The sequence below is a fragment of the Solenopsis invicta genome, chromosome 14, assembly GCF_016802725.1.
Source record: "Solenopsis invicta isolate M01_SB chromosome 14, UNIL_Sinv_3.0, whole genome shotgun sequence".
NCBI classification, from domain to species: Eukaryota; Metazoa; Arthropoda; class Insecta; order Hymenoptera; family Formicidae; genus Solenopsis; species Solenopsis invicta.
The window spans coordinates 778,065-804,299 of NC_052677.1; the positions used below are offsets into that span (position 1 = coordinate 778,065).

General features: G+C 31.2%; 1 protein-coding gene across 9 annotated transcripts in view; it reads left to right on the top strand.

Moving 5' to 3' along the window:
• Nucleotides 1–26,235, top strand: part of LOC105206048 (mitogen-activated protein kinase-binding protein 1) — a 165,478-nt gene that overhangs the window by 83,082 nt on the left and 56,161 nt on the right. For all 9 annotated transcript variants that reach the window (XM_026138091.2, XM_026138089.2, XM_026138088.2 and 6 more), the window contains 9 exons: nt 6,269–6,491; nt 13,248–13,463; nt 13,570–13,752; nt 14,766–14,926; nt 15,003–15,339; nt 17,627–17,793; nt 17,863–18,187; nt 22,346–22,556; nt 25,978–26,227. In XM_026138091.2, coding sequence (XP_025993876.1) covers nt 6,269–6,491; nt 13,248–13,463; nt 13,570–13,752; nt 14,766–14,926; nt 15,003–15,339; nt 17,627–17,793; nt 17,863–18,187; nt 22,346–22,556; nt 25,978–26,227 — 2,073 coding nt within the window. The remainder of the gene's footprint in view (nt 1–6,268; nt 6,492–13,247; nt 13,464–13,569; nt 13,753–14,765; nt 14,927–15,002; nt 15,340–17,626; nt 17,794–17,862; nt 18,188–22,345; nt 22,557–25,977; nt 26,228–26,235) is intronic.

The window sequence follows — 26,235 nt, forward strand, 5'->3', positions numbered from 1 at the left end:
TATACATGGGCTTGTAATATCTGTGTATTTAAACATACTGAAAGTTCCTATATGTATAACGGGCTACGCTGTCTTGAAAAAATGTATGACAAAATCAGTTTTCTGCTTATATCTCACAAACTATTCATTTTATGAAAATTATTTACAAATGTTATGTAAATATGTTCATTTTTTGCACTCTCATGAATATCTCAGATTTAACTGCTGCTACGTACAAAACGTATAGAATGAAATCGATAGAGTATTAAATTACCTACAAAATGGTTTTATTGAAAGTTATACGATCAATAGTTTCAGAGATATTATTTTTTAAAGACACTTAGATTAGCAAAGAATGAGACTAAACAAATCGGAAATATCTTGTATATATATTTGTTTAAATTAAACTTTACAATAAAATACAGGAGAAAATATTTAACTTACAAGGAAAGAAACGGAAGTGTCCGTCTCAGATTAAAACGAGCTTTTAATATGTTGTAGTACAGATAAAAATAAGGGACACGTCTTTTTTTATACGTGCCCAATCTTAATTTTAAGAGGTGAAACATCCCTTTGCAGAAAATTGGTCTTTTTCTATTGAAGCTTATATCGTCGAAACTATAAGAGATAGAGAAAAATGTTCTATTTGAAAGTTAAATGATTTGAAGAATACTTTATAATAGTGATAAAAAATGTTGTTTTAATTTTTTTACACTTTTTCCCACCACTTACCTATTTTTTTCAAAATTTTTATTTTTTTTTATAAGCGTAATAAAGCTTATTTTATTACGAATTCAACGGTATATGACAAAGTTATACTCCGACCTTTCCATTTTTCAAAAATAATTAAAAACCACTGCATAATGCATAGTACCGCCTACCCATCCGTGCGTTCAATATTACTTCACAATAAAACAGATTTGTCTTATATGGCGTCGACTACGTGAAAGAGCACGAAGACAAATCAATACAATACAATAAATATTGAAATAATAGTTTTATAATAATAATAATAGTAATAATAAAATAATAGTCACTTTTTTTAAACTGCTCAAATTAGTCAAATTTTTTTAATAATATGTCACAGTATGTACGGAAAACAAATTATGAATAAAGGAATTATCATTCATTCATAATTTATTTTTAATTGCAAATATTTCTCTTGGTTACTTCAAAATAAAATGACACCACACTGGATCATCACTTTGGATCATCTCCTATCTTGAAATTTAATTTTTACGTCTTGGCAATATTGACTTTAATATGTATACATTTAAGTGTTATGTAAATGTCGCAATATAACTTTGTCATATACCTTTGAATTTGTAATAAAATAAGCTTTATTTTGCCTATAAAAAGAAATAAAAATTTTGAAAAAAATAGGTGGTGGAAAAAAGTATTAAAACAAATTTTTTTTTTAATTTTATTATCACTGTTATAAAGTACTTTTTAAGTCATTTAACTTTCAATTAGAACTTTTTTGTCTATCTTTTATAGTTTCGACGATACACGCTTTGAAAGAAAAAAACCGATTTTCTTCAAAGAGTGTTTCACTCTTAAAAGTTCATTAAGGCACGTCTAAAAAAATACATGTCCCTTATTTTTATCTGTACAACATATTAAAGGCATGTCGAAATTGGAGGAAGTCACTTACGTAGCGCACGAACGTGCGGACGGATGCGCGTACCATGTGTATAGAGAGGTTTTTAATTATTTTTGGAAAATGGGAATGTCGCATCGTAATTTCATCATATACCATTAAATTCTTAATAAAATAAGCTTTATTCTGCTTATAAAGAGAAATAAAAATTTTGAAAAAATAGGTAAGTGGTAGGGAAAGCGTAAAAAAATTTTTTTTTAATTTTTTTTGTTTTGCTGTTATAAAGTACTTTTCGAGTCATTCAACTTTTATTTAAAACATTTTTCTCTATCTCTTATAATTTCGACGATATATGTTTTGAAAGAAAAAAACCAATTTTCTGTAAAGGGATGTTTTACTCTCTAAAATTGAAATTGGGTATGTATAAAAAAATACGTTTTTCTTATTTTTATCTGTACTGCATATTAAAAGCTTGTTTTAATCTGAGGCGGACACTTCCGTCCCTTTCCTTGTTAGAAGATGCATCTAAAAGTATATAGAAAACAACATGGAAAACATAGAAAAAATATTAATTATAATAATAATAATTAGTTATTACAAATGTCGAAGCATGTTAGGCTGATAAGCAAGAAACCATTATTAATAGTGATAAATAAATGTTTTTAATAAAATTTATTATAAATATTGATTAAATATATTTATTTATTATTTTAAACTAGTAATTTTTTGCTCATCGAACGGCCTATCATGCTTCGACATATGTAATTTACTAACACGCTCGCTTTTGTTCACTACATGTTTTAATAATTAATAATAATAATATTATTAATTAATAATTGTTCAAGATTTCAACAAGGTGATTGAGAAAAGGGTGGTAGAGAAATTATTAAATTGCTCGACAATTTAATGTTACATCGCAATTTCCAGCTTCATGTAATAGATTGTGTTTTAAAACCTGACAAAATATTCACTATGCAGTTTGCATGAATTAGAGATTGTAATAATAAAATTATTATATTTACATGAGCATCCAGTGTTAGCTTGTATTGGCATTATTTCGTTATATTTTCATTATAAGTTGCTAGCAAGTCACTTTTTCCACTTTTTTTAAGTATTCACTTTTTTCAAATTTGATCACTTTTTCCTCTTTTTTTACTATTTATAGGCTGAAAATGCGTCATAAATAATTTATCTACAGGTACGAGTTTCTTAGCTAAAAATCATATATTTGTACATAAGTTAAAAATATATGCAATCAGCAACATATGTTAAAAATATGTACGTCAACTCCATTATTTATTAGATTTCTTTTTTCCGTGATTTTTTCATTTTTTGAGACAAATCGCAGAAAGAGTATTCAGCCGAACAGTATCCAGTTTTATAGCATTATTTTGAAACAATAATAAGAAAATTCTTAATAAATTTAAACGAAAACGATAAAATCTTAAAAAATCTTAAATACATTGAAAAATCCTTCTAGTAGAACAGTTTTATTTATATCCGAAAATGCTGAGCTGTTTCAAAACTTTTGCAAACATTTTCAAAAGATAGAACTCTTAATTTAATACTTTTGTAAAGAAGTTAAAAATTTACTTATAGTAATTTTAAATGAAATGTGTTAGTTTGATACAGTTATAAATTTTAACAAACTAAAAAATCTGTTTGATATCAAAAACAAGCTTTCTCTAAAGGATGTTAAATGTTCTGATAAAATTGATAAAATTAAATTGATAAGCCGAAAAAATTAAGTGAAAGAGATGAATTACAGCAGCATTATAATATTCAACAACATTACAAACTAGCTGCTAAACATCTATTGTCAAAATGTGTTTTAAAATTTGAAACAGCTAAACATTTTTAGTTTCTTTAACCTCATCAGTTGAAAAAACATGCAACTAATTTTTGTATTGCAAAAGTCCATCGAGTCCTTCCACTAAGGATTTCTGAGTTTCATCTCTTAGATGAACGTCTTATTCTTCAACTTGAAGATATGTTAGCTCTTGCTGAACTTAAACGAATAGATCACTACTGTAAAAAAGTTTTTGGTATAAAAAACTTGATGGAAGAATCGAAATTTCCGTTAGTAATGAAATCAACTAGTTTGAGTCTCGTATATGCTAGTGTTAATGTAAATAGTAATTCTGGTAACCAATTGGCAAAAGGAAGAGCCTCAATAAAGACACTTAATGTCAGAATGATAATTAAGGATGGAAAAAATATAATAACAAGCCCAAATTTTCGTCACAAAAGGGGTTATTAGAATGGAACATCTAGCACACAATAGATACAAAGCTTATTTAAAGAAACAAAAAATAGAAACTGAAAACAAAGAAAAAATAACAGGAAGAGGAAGAGAAAATGTAGAAATAGCTTATGGAAAACCAGAAGAAAAGGAAAAAGTGTCATTTCTGTACTTGAGGCTTAATATAAAGAAACAAAAAAATACAATTATGTTCTTATTTGATACCATTGTTTTTGTGATGTAATAGCCAAATTCTATTAATGTCTTTATATTTAGTATTCAAAAATATATCCGAAATATCTATTCGTACGCATTGGAGGGACACATCGCGCATCGTATCGAACAATCATATTGATGATACGCGCGCACAACTAGTACTTCTTCCAATTATATCTAGGAAACAAGAGATTGTAGCGAAATAAAACAAATTTTAAAGCTAACAGTTCACATTTTCGTACATGTGGCGTAAATAAAAATTAGAAAAATATTTTGCTACACGAAAACTCTCAACATCGTCGGTTTTTTATTTCTTTGACATCATTTTTTCAAAATTGTAACGTGATAACCAAATTCCGACAATGGATTTGTATTCAGCACGTAAAAGTCTATAAGAATCACTTACAACTAGTAGATGTCGCAGGACTGTCGGAGTTTGATTAATTAAACAGCAATATAATATTTTAGTTTTTTTTACAAAGTTTTACAAATTGCTCTTAAGAAGGACATTTCGTGTAACGAATAAAAAAATTGAATTTTTGTGTTGTTTAATATTATAATACAAACAAATAAGATCGGGAAATGTGCAACCAATTAAAATAACTAATATGGCAATACCGGTCGAAAGCAGTTCTTAGTGCTCGATAATTTTCTAGTATTTTCTTAATATTTTAAAATTTTCTTTCGAGGAAAATGAGGGAGATTCTATAAATGTTTCTGAGGATCAAAACTATTAAATTGCTCATCAGTTTAATAATATTGCATATTCCGGCATCGTGCAATAATTGTGTTTTATGTCCGATGAAAATGCGGTGCGCAGTTCGCACAAGCCGAAGATTGTAAAAATTATTATTCGGCATTAATTGTAAGTTTCGCTGTGACCAATATAAGTAGTCTCACATTTTTATTTGATATTTTTATCGAATTTCAAACTTATTGCTATCAGTTGACCTCAAACTTCAAACACAGTTGGAATATTTCTGCAGAATGCAAACGAAAATTTCAATTCGATAGTATGGCGTTTGATCCCTAAACACCTTAATTGCGATTTTAAAACAATCAAAATCATTGCATTTGTTGTACTGGCGTTTTTAATGAAGATTACAACTCTATTTTACAAAAAATGCACATTATGAGTATTGTTATTGGTTAACAATTCAAAATATTTGTTGATCAATACGTCACACAACGGTTACGGAAGCAGGAATGTCGCAGCTTAAGCAGTACTAAAGAGGTTTGATTGGCTCGCCGAGAATATAACATTACAAGAAATTTATGAAAAAAACAAAAGGTTTACTTTATATTCCTGACATAGCAGATTAGCTATAAGTACTCGAAAATTATTGGTTATCTATACCCAAAACTAAACACGTTTTTCTCGAAACTAAATTTTTAAAATTGGCGTGCAAGGTAACTCAAAAACTATTCATCCGATTGAGCTTTCCCTTTGCACATATTTAAATAAATACTTTTCTAATAAATTAAATCTTTATTTATAATTGCATTGTTCAAATAAATTACTTTTATTGATTATATTAAATAGAAAACATCGACCTATATGTGAAAACACAAATTTTTTAAATGAAAAGTCTTATAGGTCAAAGCTAAATCTTGGCGCTAATATTTATTGTTTGATTTTATATACATTTTCAAGTTCACGAAACTGCGCCGAATAACTTTTTGGCTTAAAACAGTTATAAATTGAACAAAAAATAATATCACGATGTTAAATTGAAAATAAATTTAATAACTGTTATTAACAAGCATCTACATGTGAGGATCTTTTTCCTTTTAAAAAAAACTAAAGAATTTGTTGGAAAAAATAATACCTTAGCCAGGGATTCATTAAACCTAGGACCTTTTGACCTCAACTTAGAATTGTGTTTTAAGAGCGAAAAGTTAATTTTACTAGAATATTATTACGATATCGTAGAAATATTTATGCTCTGAATATGTCGCAGACTTCCAATAGTAATATTTTTGTAAAATTATTAATATATTATTATGCAATATTATAACAATTGTGTAATTACTAAAATATTACGTGTTGAATAGATATAACTAGATTTTTTTAATAGACTCATCTGATATATATTTTTTGAAGAGTACTTTTGAGTTATACAATTGTTCTATTTGTCAAGTTGTAACGAAAATGGGGAGGGGTATATATTATGCTTGAGTTAAAATTAGCCTGATAGCGTTTCACAAATTAGTTTTTTTTTCTGTTGCAGTTGCACTGTCGTGCTGTTTAATCCACGACGAAATAATCAAGCACATGTATTGAATGCCTGTCGGAAGACTGTGACTTCCCTCGCACTTGCCGGGGATGGTAAACTTTTGGCCACCGGTGAATGCGGTCATATGCCGAACGTCCGTGTCTGGGATATTTCCGATCCTCACAACTCTGTCCAAATCGCGGAATTTTCAGGACACAAATATGGTATCAACTGCGTGGTAAGTACTATTTACAATAACTTTTTATTTACATAAATATGTCCACGATGGAGCGCCTCTTGCCGATCACTCTTCACGTATTTTATTATGAGAATGTCTTTGATCGAATATGTAATTATACGAAAACAAATCAATTTCAAAATATAGTTTTTTTTTTTTAGATTTAGTTATCGAAAAATAAAAATTAAAAATTGAATAACTTCTATATGCCGCTGTAAAAAATTTAATTTATCAAGTATTATTTACTAGAGGGCAGAAATATGTGTAAGATACATTTGAAATTAATAAGAAATGAGATATCTCGCGTTCCCGTTAAATATTAAGAGCAACCATTAAATTACTTTGTTACAGTTTTATTTAGACATTGTTGGATGATTACCGGTCATTATTGTTCATTGTGTTTTTATAACAGTTGAATTTTAATTTTACAGGTATTAGCAATTTTTACAAGTGTACATTCTCTACGTAATTTGGAAAAATATGTTAGATATTAATTTTTTTAAATTTTAGTCTAGCTGAAGTTCTTGGATGTGATATTCAAGTAATGTAATAGAATTTAAAGTGTGTTATAATAAGTGTATAAATTATATATTTTATATCATATATTGAGATCATGAGATGAGGTCGTGAGATGGTCGTGAGCCATTTAAGAGTATAAAATAGCTTTTGCGATTTTACAATCTCATAGTAAATGTTGTATAATCCTTACTACCAGCAAAAAAATAATTTTTTTTTTAATTTTTAAAAATTACTGTTTTTAAAGAAATGTACATTTGTAAAATGTTTTTAAAACCATATATTGTAATACGTAGTGTATAAGATCTACGAAGAATCATTAATTTGTGATCTTTTGTAATTTAAAGTGTCTTTTAGTCGTTAATATTTCTCAACTCTGCTATTCCACAATCCTCTCACAAACGCATTCTTTTTTCTTTCTTCAGCAAATTATAAATTACGCTCGTTCTATATATTTGATGAACTTCTATCCAGAATGATTGATAGAACTCTATTGATAGAACTCTAACAAATTTGTATTAATAAGAACTGTGTCACGTTAATATTTACTGAGTTATTTAAAAGAAAAGCAAAATGGTATTTCATTCCCTTCCTCTTTCTATATTTAAGAAAAATAAACTAGCAAATTAAACTGCACTAATGTGCACTGGTGCACATTAAAGTCGCTGTACACTCTGATCTAACCTCATTTAAAAATAAAATATAAATACCTTGAATGACAAAATATATATTTTTCCAAATAACATAATAAAATATTAATTGAGGATTTCACAATTTAATCTATTTATATATTTATATTAAATACATATTCTTATGTCGATTTGTGTTCGACGGTTTTAATGTGCACCAATGCGTACTAATGCATCCAACCAAATTCGCTATAAGTCAATAAAATTCATACTACTAATATAAAAATTTCTACGGCTATAAAAAATTAGCAAAAAATGCTTATATTTTAATATTTCAAATATCATGCATTTTGGCATTGCTCTTACATTTTGGCTATACCTATATCCCGAGGGGTTAGATATATTACCGCTCATATATGGCGCGTTGATAAATTTACAAATAATTATAAATAAAATGTAAAGTTATATAATAACTTATAAAATGTGTCACAAATTAGATAAAGAAATATGAAATGGAAAACAGCTTAATATATAAGTTTCTTAAATTAATCAAAGCTAATCCACAAGCTGCAATTGAAGTATAGTAACAGTAGCTGCAATAATTACTCGGTAGATGCTCAAATTCAGACACTATTACTCTGGAACTGTAGCCATTCATAATCATTTTCAATCATAATCATTTAATCCCATAATCATTTTTTTTTCTTTTATCTTAAGCAATCTTCCTCGCAAATTTCATAAGAATCAATTAAAGTTTTTTTCATTTTATTTTTTATGACCTAATTGTGACTTTCTTTATCATAATACATAGAATAAAAATGATAAATACATGTACGAAATAATAGTAATTCAGTGTTGAAGAGATTAATACGTGCAGATACATGCACTTTGCTGCATGTATTTGTACGTATTAACCTCTTCAGCTGCCTTCCTATCACAGAGCATCTGTACTACGGCATATTCCGTGCGTTAAAAATCCAAATAGATGAGTCAAACTGAACATGAATACAAGAGAGATACTAACTTTGTATTTTGCTGTACTTTATTCTTTACTGTACTTCTATTTATGTATCATGAAATAATCGCTAAATCTTTTACAGTCCTTACAATAATTAATATTTTACATATAAGTTTGAATATATAATTATATTGCTTATAAAGTACGACGTCGATAAGTCGATTCAATTCACTATTATTTTGTTATTAACAAATTTTGTTATTAACTACTTTGTTATTAACAAATATATTTACATGACAATTTGGTTGCATGTAAAAACTAAAAAATCAATTTTTAATTTAAATAAACTTTGCGAACAGTTTGTAGGATGTTTATTAATTAGACAAAACATTTTTTTCTACAAAAAAAATGAAAAATGATGACTACAGTTTTTTTTCCCATTGAATTACAGTTTCTCACCTCCAATTTTGATGATATTAGATTTATTTGACATGTTTTTGCACGTAACGAAAAAATCTAATAAAAATAAACGTTGTTTTGTCTCGCGCAAAGTGAGATGTTAATTGTTAGGACGGTGATAAGTCGTCTGCATATGCAAATCGACAAATCTTTTTATTGAAGACACGGATTGAAAAATTCTCTTACAGAATGAGCGCTTAATTATAACTATATATACACTTGTTTTACTCTCGAGGCAGAGGATGGATGGGGTGGACTTTGCTTTGTGTAGCCATTTACTACAAGAGTGGAAAGTCTATAAATAGGAAAATATGCGCTGTTTTGTTTGTTTATTTTGTTGATAAATTGAGAAACCCATGTGGTACAGAGAACGCGTGGGCGGGGGAGGGGCTCCGCCCCTGTACCCCCTCCTCGTATTTTTTCTAACCCAACCCAACCCTATTTTAGTTGTAATTTAGTCAAGGATAACCAATTGACCACGTTGCGATATTAGATTTGAAATTATAGCCCACCCTCTTCCACACCCACCTCGTCATTAGTGGACCGATTGAGACGGGATGGGTTGTGTTAGAAAAAATACGGGAAAGGGCTACAACGCATTGCGACATCGCGCGATAACGCACATTCCCGCGTACGCCTCTGTATATCCACAGTTATCGATTTTCTGTCTATGAGAAAATTTTACAAAACTGAAAAGTCGCGATCTTTCTACATACCCGTAATTTATGATTAACGTAACAACTAAAGTTTATTGGTTGTTACGTTAATCATGAACTATGGATATGTAGAAAAATAGTGACTTCTCAATTTGTGAGATTTCCTCAGAAACAGAATCGATGACCATGGCTGTACCCACACTGCTGTAAATATCTGTGTCACATATTGTTCGTCCGTTTGTTTCGATATTTGACATCTCCGCGCGTATAATTACTGTCTGTTCTTCTTTTGTTATCTGCGCGTACTATTTCTGTCCGTCTCTATAACACCGTGTAGATATATCTTTAATAAATCGATATTTCAATTATAACGATATCAAAACCCGCATCGTTATTTACGATGCCTCTTTTCTTCTTTTCGCGCGAATCCTTTCCGCTGCACTATACCAAGAAGCTAGTCCACGCACGGAAAGTACGTTTTTTATAAGTTTTAGTATACTACAGAATTTTTACTTTGGGAATATCATGTATAAATTGGCGTGCGGAAGCAGTTTGAATAGTAACAGAGCAGTAATTTTGTAACATGGTAATTGAGAGATCTTGCATTAGTTGGCGCTAAAGTCGAAGAACAAGGACAGATAAGTGCGATTGACAAAGAGCGCTAGCCTATTCCTCTTACTCTTCGACCCGCTCGCAACCACGAGTCGCTTGACTTTTTGTCGGAAAAAAATCTGCAGTACTGGTGTCGAGTGAGTTCCACCGTCACTTCAGCATTGCCTTAAAGTTAACTATTATTCAAGTTAGAAAACCTGTCATACCGACGAAATATGATGACGTTCCAGTCCAGGGTATGTATTCTGTACATGCTTTTTGCTCGTAACGATAATTGTCGATGTCGTTACGCAACTTTTATATCATGTAACGTGTGTGCAACGACACCGACAACTATTGTTAAGAACAAAAGGCGTGTATGTACAGAATCATACATAACCAGTTTCAATCAATTATTGGTATCCGTTCAACTCTTCAAGGATATGCTGTTGCGCATCATAATGATGGTCAGCCAATGAGAGTTGCATTTTGACTGCGTTGTCACTATGTCACATTAAGTGGCAAATTGAACTTTTCTAATAATATTAGCTTAATAATATTAATAATTCAATATTAGAATTACGTAAAAAAGTGCTATCTTGCGATGTGTGACAATTTTTATGACTTTTGCGCGTAGCACGCGCTGTTTTGTTCTAGTATTAATAAAAATGATTTACTCTTTGTTATAACATATAGATTTTTGGAATAATGTGAATAAAATTTGAAGTAGAAACATTTGATACATTTTTGTATCAAAAACAAATGAAGATTTTTTCCATGCGAATTTGTTTAATTAAAATTTTGAGTAAACATTAACATTTAAAAAAATGTTATACTTCTCTAATTTTATTGCGAATTATGCATATTTGAGCATTAGACAAAGTTCTGGAGATGATAAAAAGTAATATACCAATGAATAATTACAAATTATGTCGAAACTAGTATTAAATTAAATTTATTTTTTAAATTTGTTTTTAAATTTTTTTAAATTAATAAAATAGGTTTTCCCAAAATTTGAACAGAAAACAAATACGCGTGTAAAAAATCTTTATTTATTTGATGTTCTTGGTGCCAAAATATATTATGCTTTAATTGTTTTTATTTCAAATTTTATCCTCGCTATTGTGAAAAAATGATATGTTATAACAAAAAATGAATGCTTATTAAGCCTTCTGAGTAATCGCCGCGGTCATATTGAAATCGTGATATCATAAACGAGAAATCACACAAAAGTTTCTGACGTTCCATTTATAAATAAAGAGAATTTGGATAAAATAAAATAATAAGATTGCTTTAAAATACTTCTCAGCCAGAAATGATAATAGAATCAACGTCGATTCGATGATTTCGACGTTGAATCGACGTCGATTTTATTACTGTTTCTAACTGGGTTTTAAAAATGGGCTTCAACTATACTTTTCTACCTTGACAGTCAAAAAATGGTCGTAAAAGGCACGAGAAGTGAAGCTTGTTCAGACCAAAAAACATATAGTTATGTTGAAATTTTTTGCGTGCTTACTTTTGCGTTACTTACTATAATTTAGTTATTTTTTTACAATATATTGGGTGTACAACTTAATTCGGTTTGTTTTTTTATATGAAAAACGCATTTATTTGAACGATAAAATGAATTAATATCTTATTTAAAGCATTGTCTATTGTTAGCCACTACTTTTTCTCATCTTTCTGGCAATTTACGGATTCCGTCGCGGAAGAAGCGTTCATGATTTGAAGCCAAGAATGAATCGAGCCAATTTTTGATACCCTATTCTGAAGTGAAATGTATTCCAGTCAAAGCGTTCTGCATCGATCGAAATAAATGGTAGTCGGAAGGGGCAAGGTCTGGGCTATAAGGCAGGTGAGCCAGAACTTTCCATCCACTATTTTCCAAATAGTTTTCAACTGGCACAGCAACATGAGGTCGAGCGTTGTCATGGTGAAAGATTATGGACTCGTGTCTAGTCGCATATTCTAGACGTTTTTTGGCTATAACTCACTTTAAATAGATCAATTGTTGTCTGTAGAAGTTTTGTGATGGTTTGACCAGGTTTTAGCAGCTCATAGTGGATCACACCTTTCTGATCCTACCAAATACAGAGCATTTACCTTGGTACTATGAATATTCGGCTTTGGCGTTGATGTTCCCAGTTGGCTGGGCTTTACATACGATTTTTTGCGTTTTGGATTGTAGTGAATCCATTTTTCGTTCCCGATGCAGAATAATTCGATGCAGAAAAGACTTCTTTTTGTACCGTTCAAGCAACATTTCGGACATGCAAAATCATTGTCCGATATCTCTCGATTTCAATTGATATGGGACCCAATTTCCTTGCTTTTGGATGTATCCCGCGACTTTAAGTCGTTTCGAAATACTTGAGTAACTTTCAATGTTTTTGCGAGCTCTTCTTGCGTTTGACACGAATCTTGATCGACTAATGTTCCTAATTCTTCATCTTCAAACTTTTTCGGTTGACCCGAACTTTTGTCTTCAACATGTCTTCACTAAAATCATCATTTTTAAATTGCCGAAATCATTCTCTGCAAGATTTATCCGATGGTGTAGATTCATACACTTCCACAAGCATTCGATGCGCTTTAGCTGCCCTTTTCTTCCAATTGAAACAGAAAATCAAAACTTCCCGCAAATGCTTATTTGGAACGAAACTCGACATTTTCAACGCAGTAAAAATTAAACTTGTTGTGCAAAACTCAAAAGTTTGTAAACAATATTTGGTCAGATGTTGACACTTCACGATACAGCAAAAATCAGCTGTCGCCTTCAACTATTTATAGCACCTAGAACCATCTTTTGAAAACGGACCGAACTAAGTTGTACACACAATATCATCATAAAAAAAAACAATTTTAAATAATTGTACGAGAAACGAGAAGCCTTAAAATTAATCTCGCAGATGAATAAGATATTGAAATCAATTTTTTATTTCAGGCGTTCTCACCCAGCAACAAATACGTTGTATCGGTCGGTTCACAACACGACATGATTGTTAATGTTTGGGACTGGCGAAACAACGTTAAAGTAGCATCCAATAAAGTTTCGAGCAAGGTGAAGGCTGTCTGCTTTGCGGAAAATGGCAATTATTTTGTTACCGTAGGCAACAGGCATGTCAAGTTTTGGTACTTGGAATATTCACGTAGCGCCAAGGTAAATTGTCTTATCTTACATCTCTCACTGCAAAACGAAAGTTATATTTTTTTTCTCGATGTAATAGAAGGATAATAATGAGTTTTATGCAATATTTGTTACACAGTATAAAGAACCCGTGCCTTTGATGGGTAGATCCGCTATATTGGGAGAGCAGAGGAATAACGATTTCGTCGATGTAGCTTGCGGTAGAGGAGAAATGGCGGATTCAACATATGCGATAACCAAAACAGGCCTTTTGTGCGAATTTAACAACAGGAGGCTTTTAGACAAATGGGTCGAGCTTCGAGTAAGTTACTTCAAGCGATTGAACTTAGGATTTTACATGCGGTTGAGTTTGTAACGTGAAATAGAAACACGAATAAATTAAACTCAATTTATTTTGAATTTGAATAAAACTCCTGTTTAGAAAATCCGTGTCTTAGGTAAGATACCTTTTTAACGATTTTGAACTTTACATATGTTGTCCCCTATATAACATATAATATTACAGTAATTGAAATATTAGAAAATTACTGTTATGCTATTACATAGCAATATATCAGTAATATTGCATAAGTATCGCTACAATATTAAATGTCTGCTACATATTCATTGCATAAATGTTTTTGCGATATTTTAGTAATATTATTGTAATTTGTGACAATGTTTCTGCAATATTTTGGTAATGTTTCTGCATTGATACAATATTTCTGCGATATTGTAATATTTCAATAATATTACGATAATTTATCTGTAATAATGTAATGATATTTTTGCAATGTTATGGTGTACAATATTGCGCATAACGTTCTGTGCAGTAAAATCTACAATATGATAGTGGCAATATTATTCGAATAATATTTTATTTTAAAAATCTCATTTTATTTGCATATCAGCAACAGTTAAAACTTTCTGAAGATCACTTAATGTGATCACAACATAGTCATGTCAAAATCAAGGTAATTTGGTCTGGGTCCATTATTGTCAAAATTTACCATATTTTGTAAATACAATATAGAGTACAATATAACATTTCAGCAATATTGTTTTGCAAAGTTGCTGGAACAATGCTGGAATATTCTGTGCTTTATGCGATGGTAACGTATAGAAAATTTTATATAATTTATACACCACAGAACATTTCAGTAATATTGCTAAAATGTTGCAGTATTGCTTCAGCATTGCTAAAATGTTATATTGTATTTTGTGCTGCATAAAATCTTTATGTAAAAATTAAAATTGTTGATCATGAGCCCTTTAAAATAGAAGTTTTATTCAATTTTGTTTTCGACAATAAAAGAAACTTTACTGTCTTTTCAGACGAATAGTGCCAATTGTATGGCGATTGGGGATAAATATATTTTTATTGGATGCGCTGAAGGTATTGTAAGATGTTTTAGTCCTAGCACACTTCAATTTATTACTACACTACCAAGGACACATTATTTGGGAGTAGACGTTGCACAAGGATTATCCATCAGGTTTATATTTCATAGCAATAACATATTTAATTCTCCGTTGCAACACTTAAGAATATCCTTCTATCCAATTTTTCAGCCATATGTCTCAACATCCGTCTAACGCAAGGTATCCGGACGCGATTGCGCTGGCATTTGACGAGCGAAATAACAAGCTGACCTGTATATATAATGACCACAGCATCTACGTTTGGGACGTGAGGGATATTAAACGAGTTGGCAAATCGCACTCGTTTCTATATCATTCGGCCTGCATCTGGGGCGTCGAGATGTATCCGATTGATCCAGATTCTATCGGTGCAATGCCATCTGGAAGTTTTATCACTTGCTCCAGCGATGACACGATAAGAGTTTGGAATCTAGAGAAGGATAGCTCGCCATGTGATACCTTGTACAAGCGAAACATTTATAGCAATGTTAGTAGATAGCTGCGCACATTGATACTAGCTGCCCAGATAGCATAGCAGATTCTAGCAATATTGCATCAATATTGCTGTAACTCAAGTTTTATCATCTCTGATAGCACAGAAGGTTTTGTTCAAGTTACAGAATTCCAATTGTATTAAACAGGGACCCTGCGTGAAATGAAATTTTGGTCTGGTTACGGTTACGGTTAGGGATTATATTCAATTTTCGATTTTGGTTTCGGTCTTGTTACTGATAACGGTGATCGTAACCGTTTGGATTTCGATTTTTTCGGTTACGGTTACGGTTACAGATGTACAATTACCTATTGTAAAATTTAATAATTCATAAAAATGATAATGTATAAAAATATTACATAAATATTATATTTCAAAAAATTTCTGTTTATTGTGTACAACACTTGTTTAATATAAAAATGTTTAAAAATCATTGGAGGTTCTAGGTCTTTCAAAATCTCTTTTTTTTTTTGTTTTTGTTTTACTTCAACATTCTTAGAAACTTGCAGCGTTAATGGTCGTTTTTTTACTGGTATTAATGGTAATTTGTTTCTATAAAATAACATATTAATCTTAATCAAATTATCATAATAAAAGCAAAGAAATAAAAAAGTAATTCTCCGTAACCCTCCGACACCCTGTAATATCGCTGTTTATTGAGAACCTAGAATATCTACGGCATTAAAAGTTCAATGAAAATTGTCAAACTTCTTCGTTCCTCTAAAAGAGTCGGAAAAATTGAAATATAATTTTAGCTTCAAAAATTTAGTTTTAACATTACAAAGATTTTATTCTTTTGTGTTTATTTTATGTTCACTATTGAAGGAAAAATTAATCTTTAAAATCAACTGCATATCTATGGAGCGTTAAAAATATTTAAAAAACAGATGGAATATAGATGTCTGTCTTTTTCTCTTATTTTTATCTCGTAGAGAACACAGCACGCACTTTTTTTTCTTTTTTACCTGATCTTTAGTATGGTCTTTAACAGCATTTTAAAAAATCTGACCGAAAAAACCGGAAAAATATTTTCGATACGGTTACAATCCATTAGCCGGCATAATATTTCGGTTTCGGTGTGACTAAAATAACGGTTATGATCCGGTTATCGGTTTCGATTTTGGTCCGGTCCGGGTCCCTGGTATTAAAACCTACAGGGTGTTCATTAAGGGTTGTCTCCACGTTTTACTACATAAGATGATTTACCAACTGCACTTGTAAAAACTGCTATATAAGTTACATGATGCAATCGGTAAATTGTCTATGGTAAAATGTGGAGACAACCATTGATGAACACCCTGTACATGAAATCTTTCTGCAGTGTAGTATTTTTGTAATATAAATATTAAGTAATAAATTACATAAAAGTTTCTGAGACCTTTTGATTAATAAATGCATGTGCATATCGTTTTGTTGCAAAGTGTTCCGTAACAGTATGTATGGAAATCATTTGTAACGTCAAATCTGAGATGAATGAACACATTTGTCTTAAAAGGTATGGATAATTGTTATAATTAATATATAAAAGTACAGAACAAATTATAAAAAATTGATGATTTATTATTTTTAATAAAAGCCATATGTCAATTGTTAAAAAAAATACACATATATTAAGTTATCTTTTGAGCCCACAAGATACGTGTGTATTTTCTTATCATATATAAATTATTTATTAGAAATAACAAGAGATATACTTTGTTGCTTGTATTTGTATTTTTGTAAGTTAATTATATATATTAATTATATTGTACGTACTTTTTATGTGAGACAAATATGTTGAAAATTAAATAAAAGAGATATTCCAACAACCTTACCTTTGGTCTGCAAGAAATGTTTCCGTAATATTTCAGAAATATTTCTTGCGGACCGAAGCGAACATTTTAACGATGCTACAATTTTGCAAAGATATTTTAGAGACATTATGCAATATAACTAAGTTTCAACTTTCCAATATTATATCTCTGCAACGTTGCAAAAACTTTTTTATGTTATCAGGCCACGCATAGCGGAGAATATTAGAAAATATTACAGCAATACTGTTACAATATTGTCATAATATTGCTAGAATGTTCTATGCTCTTTACATAAAACACATAATACAGAATATTTCAGCATTACAATACTTCTGCAATATTGCAGAAATGTAAATGTTATCACAAAATTGCTGGAATATTCTGCAATATTCTGTGCTGTATGGTATACTTCTTCAATCTAAGTGAACGAAACATGACGTGTAAAGTTGCATTATTTTCGCAATTACTTTATTTTTTTTTCTCGACAGGAATTACTCAAAGTGTTATACGTGGATCCAGAATTGACTTATCTGAAAGATCTGGATCTGGCTGCTGCAGGGTCCACTGAGAAGAGCGATGCGTCTTACGACGGTCGTAATGGCGTAAGATCGATAAGGGTTGCTCCCGATGGCAAGCATCTCGCTTCTGGAGATAGGTAAGATGAGAAAACAAATTTAAATACGCGATTGAGAAGTGATAAAATAATCTCATGTAATTTCCATAGATCCGGCAATATTAGAATTCACGATATTACTTCGCTGGAAGAACTATGTCTGATAGAGGCGCATGATGCCGAAGTACTATGTTTGGAGTATTCCAGGTTTTCGAGACACTCTCTGGATGCTCCTAGGTTATTAGCGAGTGCGTCTCGTGACAGATTGATTCACGTTTTTAGCGTTGATCAAGGATACAATTTCTTGCAGACGCTTGACGATCATAGTTCTTCCATTACTGCAGTCAGATTTTTCAATCAATTAAATCAGATTAATCAGATACAGATGGTGTCCTGCGGCGCAGATAAGAGTATTATTTTTAGGCAATTGCAATCGGTGAGTAATCCTGTTTGATAACACTTATTCAATAAAACAATGCATAAAAACGAAGATAATCGTTTTCCACAATCTTTTAGTCACTGAATTTGATGCTGTTTAATAAATTACTCTGTTGTATTTTGAAAAATTTGCAATTAAAGTTGTGAAAAGAGCTATTTTAATGTATTTTGACATATGATATGTGACGTGTTGACAGAGTTTTTACCGTAATCAAAATTAAATAAATCAAAACTTTCAACTCTTAAAATAAATTGAACTTTTGAATGTGAATGATGTCTATTACGTTATGCAATTAATGCGTCATTTTTTTAATATACATATAAATATTATAAATTTATAAAATATAAATTAATAAAATTGTCCAAAAATGATTTAAAGATTTTTAAGACCAAAATTTTCGAATTTTTAGTCAATATTTCAATATTTATTAATACGAATTAAAAATAATGGCTTTGAGACTCACAAAATTTTAAAGCATTTTATGAGACAAATACGATGATTACTTTTAAATAACTAGAAATACAAATACAAAGATTTAAAATTAAAATTTCTAAATTTCATTTTAGAAGTTAATATAAAAAACTAAATATAAAATTTTAATGTAAAAATTATATATTTTTATTCTATATACTTATATAAATATATCGAATAGAGGACCCCGTTTCGATGACTTTGACCTTAACATATGTTGTACACATTTAATTTGTTAACTTTATTTGTTAATAACTTTTTAACGAAGGGCGAGCAATGGCTAAAACTTCCTGAAGTTAGAGTCGTGACTTTAACAACATATGTCAAAGTCATTGGAGCGGAGTCTATTTAGTGTATTTACCCAATGTTTTTGTTTATAGAATTTAAATTAATAGTACTTTACGTACGTCGGAGCCGAGCTTTGCTGTTCTTGACTAAGGACGCTGTTTTCAGTACGGAGCGTAGTTACGCGCGCGAAGCACGCTCAGCTTCATGGTGCATACGGTATTTTATGCAAAGAAAGTACGCTTTTTTGAGTCACACCAGGAAAAACAAGCGCAGATGAGTATTGCAATATTTTCAACTATGTTACGTGGCGAAGGCGGGGCTGGGGGGGGGGCGAAGCTCCCTTGACAAGAGTGCAGGGGGCGAAGCTCCCTGTTGGAGATTCAGAGGGCGAAGCCACTTGCTGGGGGTCTAGGGAGCAAAGCTCCCTAGTGGGGTTTAGGGGGCGAGGCCTCTTGGTGGGGGGGTAGGGGGGCGAAGCCCCTCCCCCCCCCGACTTTAACAAAACCACTATTTCTAATAACCATTATTTCTAATAAAACCACTATTTCTGATGTTACTCAACTCTGAAAGTTGCAACGGCGCGTTACGCGCCGCGTTTGCAATACGTTCCCACTTCTTTACTTACGATTATTATTCAACTTTTTGAAATATACACACAACACATGCGCATTCTACGTTGTTGCCGTCGTTTTATGCTGCTCTTATACTCGGTAAACGACACGAGTACACCGCGTCGTATTTGTTGCGTGAGACTTTTGGCAAAGTGTCGACGCGTGCACTGTTGGTCAATTAAGCAAGCTTCGACGGCGTGCACTGCATCAATTCTTCCATTTTTTTTTGTTCTTTATCCTTATCTGTTTGAAAACGCACCCTTTTTACAGACCACTTTGATGCGTGGCGTTCGACCTCACTGCCTGTTCCGGTTACAGATTATGAGAGCTCAGTGTACTACTTTTGCTTATGCATTCAATTCTACGCTCAGCACATGCATCACGAAACGGTCAGTTTCTTGACAAAAGTGCGCATGCGAACCGTACGAGAATATTGATTTTGCCTATTTTATCGTCCGTGGACGGCAAAATGGGTGAAATTAATATTCTTGTACGGTTCCGCATGTACACTGAACTCTCATAACCTGTAACCGGAACAGTCACAGAAAAACACCACGCGTCAAAATGTTTAGTAACGCCTGTGAATATTGTGCGTTTTCAAGCAGTTGAAGAATGGAGAACGAAGAAAAAGAGGAATTGATGCAGTGCACGCCGCCGGACTTGCTGAATTGGCCGACAGTACACGTGTCGACACTTTACCCAAAGTCTCACGCAACAAATATTACGCGGCGTACTCGGGGTTTACCGAGTATAAAAAGCAGCATAAAACGATGGCGACAACGCAAAATGTGTTGTGCGCATATTTCAAAGAGTTGTGTAATAGTCGTAAGTAAATGAGTGGAAATATTTCTCAAACGCGGCGCGTGGTAGCGCGTGATCGCGGAGAGGTTAGCCGGGCACGCACATGCTCGGCTTACGCACGGTGGACGGGTGTTTGGATCGGAGTGTTGGCGTGCGGTAGAGGAGTGTATCGTTACAAATTTCAGAGTTGAGTAACATCAGAAATAGTGGTTTTATTAGAAATAGTTTTGTTAGAGTCGGAGGGCTTTGCCCCCCCCCCACCAAACCCCTCCCCTGACCAGGGGCCTCGCCTCCTGGACCTCCGCTGGGGGGCTTTGCCCCTCCAGATCTCTCTTCATCACGCACATAGTTGGAGATGTTACAATAGGCTTGTTTTCTGTTCCTGCACTAGACTGGAACGTTCCTTCTTGCTTTCGCTAACTTTGAAACATCTATCTATTTCATTTTAAGTGTACACTTATTTAGAGAGTTCAGGAACAGAAAACAAACGGAATACTCTTCTGCGGTGCGACGCGAAAAAGAGTACTTCCTTTGCATAAAATACAATATGCACCATGGAGCCGAGCGCGTTCTCGACTTCTGATGCTGTTTTTAGTACTCGGCTACGCTACACGCGCGAAGCGCGTTTTGCGCATAGGTACGCCTCGTACTGAAGACATTGTCCTCATTCGAGAACGACAAAGCTTGGCTACGAGGTACATAATGTACTATTAGTGAGAATAGGACCGACGAAATATGAAAATGCCCAATGTTGGTCTTGCTGTAGTCTGCGATAAATCTTGGTACCTAATAATTTTATGAAGTTTACAATCTTTTGTTTATGTCAGGATCCTGAGGTAATATTTTTGCAATAATTTCTTTACAGTTTTTTGGGGAAGGGAGAGATCTTATACATACTTGTTAACAAAATTATTAAATTGTTCGTCAATTTAATTTTTGAATTATTTATTCTGACTTTATGTAAGGCAAGGCTTATGTTTCAAGAACGACGAATATGCAGTTTGTATTACTTATATTTTAAATATTTTTTATTCTGTAAATTTTATAATATAAGTTATACAAATGCATATTTTTTGATCTTGAAACAGTTCTTATATTTACAGTGTAGATCGCCTTGACAAATTTTTAATATTGTGTTGTATATAAAAAGGTCTTACTGCAAACTTCGGATTTTTTTATGTTATAGCTACTCAAATTTTAAATATATTTTGGTAAATGTTGGACTTTCTCAGTTTGACATTTTTGAAAACCTATAAAAAAATAAGAGACAAAACTCAAATTTGTTATTTTTATATTTATTTGGTTGCCCTACTGTTTGCATAAGAAAATTGATTAATGTGTTTTGTCTCTTTCGTAAAATTTTAACCTAAACTTAGAAAAAACTAATACCTCGGAAAGAATCTAAAACTTAACTTTCGGGGAAAAGTAATTGCCTAAAAGGAAGTACATTTTAAATTGAGAAGAATGGCTTTTGATTGTCCAAATCAAAGTTACGGCTATTAATGTAAATGCATGAAAATTGAAAAATCGCTGTATGCCGCTAATTTAAAATGACCGCAGGCAAATGTAAGGTTAAAAAGTTTTTTTTTAATAGATTTTAAACTCTGAAAATATAGATAAATAAGTGATTACAATATCAAAATTTTTAAAAATTATGAAGCAACCAATTATTTTTAAATTAGTTCAAATGACATGGAATAACCTATAATGATTTAAACTAAATTACTTAAGTGTATTCACACAAATAAATAAAGAAGCGTCAACTATCGAGGTTGGATTTTGGTGCCTAATTTTTTTCCCATACAAATTTTTTTGCAAATTTTTCAATATTGTGACATGCTAGAACAATTTAGTAAATGGAATTCAGTGAAAAATTTAAGATACGATTATCTTTATTCTTTTATTCAAAAAATAATTTTTGAACAACGTAATCACAGAGTTCAACATTGACCAAAAACTATGAGTTTTTCTTTTTTATTTTTAGACACCAGGTGGTATGCCGCAATTTGCTAGAGGCCGCAATGCTCAAGGAAAAACTACTTTATACGATATGGAAGTCGATTCTGGACAAAAGCACGTATTAACTGCCTGTCAAGATAGGAATATTCGAGTTTATAATGTTACCACGGGTAAACATAGCAAGACTTTCAAAGGTTCCGTTAGTGATGACGGCTCACTGATTAAAGTCGTCCTAGGTAAGATAATAACTTACAGCAAATCACGAATTGCTGTTCTATTACAATACTGAAACATTCTTTCAATAATAATAGCTGAAGAGTTTGATAATTCACGTAAAAGGGTGCATGTATATTGTTTTTTAAATAATTGTATACATTGATACATTAATTGTAATTTAATTTAAATTTCTGTTTTTTTACATATTTTTAAATTTTCTTTAAATATTAGTGCTTTTTTATGAACATTTATTATTTACATCACTAAATTAAATTTTAAATTTATAACTACGAATATACAATTGGATCAATCGTCTTTAAACACATTTACATGCTGCTTACTGTTGGAATTGTTTTCTTTACTTTACTGTTACTTTTTTATTCTTACTGGATGGAGTAAATTTCTAGATTTTTATTGAACCTATGAGTATTTAATAAATAATAAGAGTAATAATTATTTAATAATAAAGAATTTTAAAAATAGTTTATTGTATATATATGTACATATACGTGCGTGCGTATATTTATGTATATATATAATTGGAATACTATATAATAAAATAATTAATAATCTATACAACGCCGATTGTTGTGAACAATTTTCAGAAGTTTTAATATTCTACATTTTATGTGCAATAATTTTGGAAGTATTCTGCAAAAATTCCACATAAAATATTGTAATAGAAATATTTTTAAAATATATGCAGAAAATTTGATAACATACACAAGTAGAACAGAAACTCATCATGATATCAAAATGGTTCCAAAATAATAAAAAGTAGCTTTTCGATTAATCACGATTTACCTTTATATTATTTTGATATTACTGGCTCGTTCTATATTTTTGGGGAATGGCTTTGTGGCAATATCAGAGTAACAAATTCTTACAATTACATTTTTACATTTTGTATAATTGGATTGTACCATGGAATGGTAATAATTATACTAATTAGTTGTAATAGTACGCGTATCAAATAACAAATAGCATTTACCTTAATGCTTTAAGTTTTCTTTTTAATTTAGATTCTATATTAATAAAGTTTATTAATTATTACAGTAAAACTTTTGTATTGGTAATACATTGATATTGTGCAACAACTTCTCTGTTAACATTTTATTCACTCTTTCAATTTACAGATCTACAAAAAAAAGTTTTCTTATATTTACTCGGATCGGTATAGGTTTTCTGTATGTATTCTGAGCCTCTGAATTTTAATCCAGGTCTCGTTTTGCTCTATCATCCTAGGTTTTTCCTAAAAATGGTGGATTCAGTATGTCGCATTTGACTGTTTTTTAACAGTCTTCTTAAAACTTCTAACATAAAGGTTTTTGGACTCACTGATTACGAAATTAACATTAGAATTTTGAAATTCAAGATGGCGGATGCAATATGGCGAACCATAGGAGTAAATTCTGATTTTTTTAAGGAATTGTCTTGAAACTTCAACCGTGGTTTTTATTCTATTACAACATTAATGTTGCTTTCATATTTATGAAAAAATTGAAGCTTGATTCACAGTAGGATATCTACTTCAAAAAATTTTTATATTATGTCTATGCTTTCAATTTCCTTTTTTAAGAAAGAAGATTGATAAGAAGTTCGATTTGTAGATTATTCGAAATAAAAAAATCTGTTATTTAAAGAAAACAGAATAAAATCTATTTTTTACTTGGCATTGGCGCCCCCGTTACAAGCGGATTATCCTGATAAAAATAGTACTTCTACGTGGTTCCTGAACAACAAATGGGTAACGCGAAATTCATTTAAAAAAATATCAAATTTGAAATTAAAGAACTCTTTCCTTTATTTATGACTCTAGTGGATTTATGTGTTTTCTTATCGATAGAGTCGTCTCACTTACGTTTTATTGTGTTCCGAAATTCCCACGGTCGAAGTTTTAAGATAATCCCTTGAAAAACATCAGAATTCACTACTTTGGTTTGCCATGTTGCATCTGCCATTTTAAATTTTGGAATTTTAATGTTGATTTCATAATTAGTAAATACAAAAACCTTTATGTTAGAAAATTTAAAATACGCTTTCAAAATAAGACAAAATAGGAGAAAAATTTTTCAAGCATTATAAAATTTTGAATATTTTGAAATTAATGAAATGCGAAAGAAAATGAAAACAGTAATTCTGGCATAAAAGTTGATATGTAAAATAATATATTTAATAAAATAACAAAATCATAATACGAAATATGGACAAAAAATCCGTGCACTTGTTCGTGAGCTCCAAAAATCTAATTTTTTTTATTTTGGAATGGGAATGTTGTCACCCTCAAAGTTCTCTCTGATTGAATGCACTTAACCCAATGCTTCTTTTATTGTTGAGAATTGTGTTATATTATCCTCCAAAGAGTCTCGTTTCACGTTTGATGCTCTTCACATCTCCAAAATGTTTACACAGCATATTCATTTTCACTCAAAAAATGTCGCATAAAACTAAATCAAGCAAATAGTGAGAGTGGTCCATGGTATTCATGTTGTTTTTGGCAAAAAAGCTCACACGCAGTGAGTGCCGAGTAGTCATGATGCAGGATCCAGTTCTTTTCCATCTACAATTTAGATCATGCACGTTGCACGCGTTTTCGCAAACATTTCAAAACTTTCATAAAATGTGGCATTAACTGTTTAACCCTATGTAACAAATTCGTGATGGATCTTAATGACGCTTTCCTCTGCCTTGTAAATCAATTTACCCATTCATACACAGTTCTATGCTTTATAACTCTTCATAAACAGTTTCTAACATTTTAAGAATTTTCCACCCACTTTTAGCAGTAAAGTATATCTATAAAGATCGTTGATACTTGCAAAACTAAAATTCAACTTTTAAATCGCAGTGAACACTAATAGCTATTCTATAATGTCTAAAGAGACTAATAACGAAGTAATTTTAATTGGTTTTTTTAGACTTTACGCAAATTATAAGAGATATGATGGTATCTGGTATCTCACTATCTCACATCTATTTCACGACTCCTTTTTCTCTTTATTTTATGCTGCTTTTTATGTAATGCATAATCTGCATATCGATTGAAGACAATTTTGTTAAATAGAGAAGAAAAGAAACATTAAAATTTAATAGAAAAAATGTTATCATAAAAATTGCTATTAATATTACACATATTTAAAATATTATAAGTGTTAAAAGATACAGAAACATGTATTAGAAATAAGATTTCTAACATTAGGGAAATTTAATTGTCCTGAAATAATTATATCCTGAAAATTTAGTACGTTAAGAATAATAAAAATAATAAATTAATTATTCTTGAAGTCTCATTTTCATTAAAGGAATAAAAATTAAGTTTCTCTTTCCTTAGAGATTTCTCAGTATTTAAAGGAAAAATTAAAATAGCGATATTTGTTACAAATTACTCAAATAATCTCCATGATAATTTAAAAAATATCTTTTATTTAATTTTAATTTTAGATGCGTCCGGTATTTATGTAGCTACCTCATGTACAGACAAAACGTTATGCGTATACGATTATTATAGCGGCGAATGTATGGCTACTATGGTTGGCCATTCGGAACTGGTGACAGGTTTGCGCTTCAGTCCAGATTGTCGTCATCTCGTGTCTGCAAGCGGTGACGGCTGCATATTCGTGTGGCGTGTTCCGCATGATATGGTCGTAACCATGCAGGCTCGTCTAGCCCAGCAAGCGATGCGCGCCGGCAAGTGAGTAA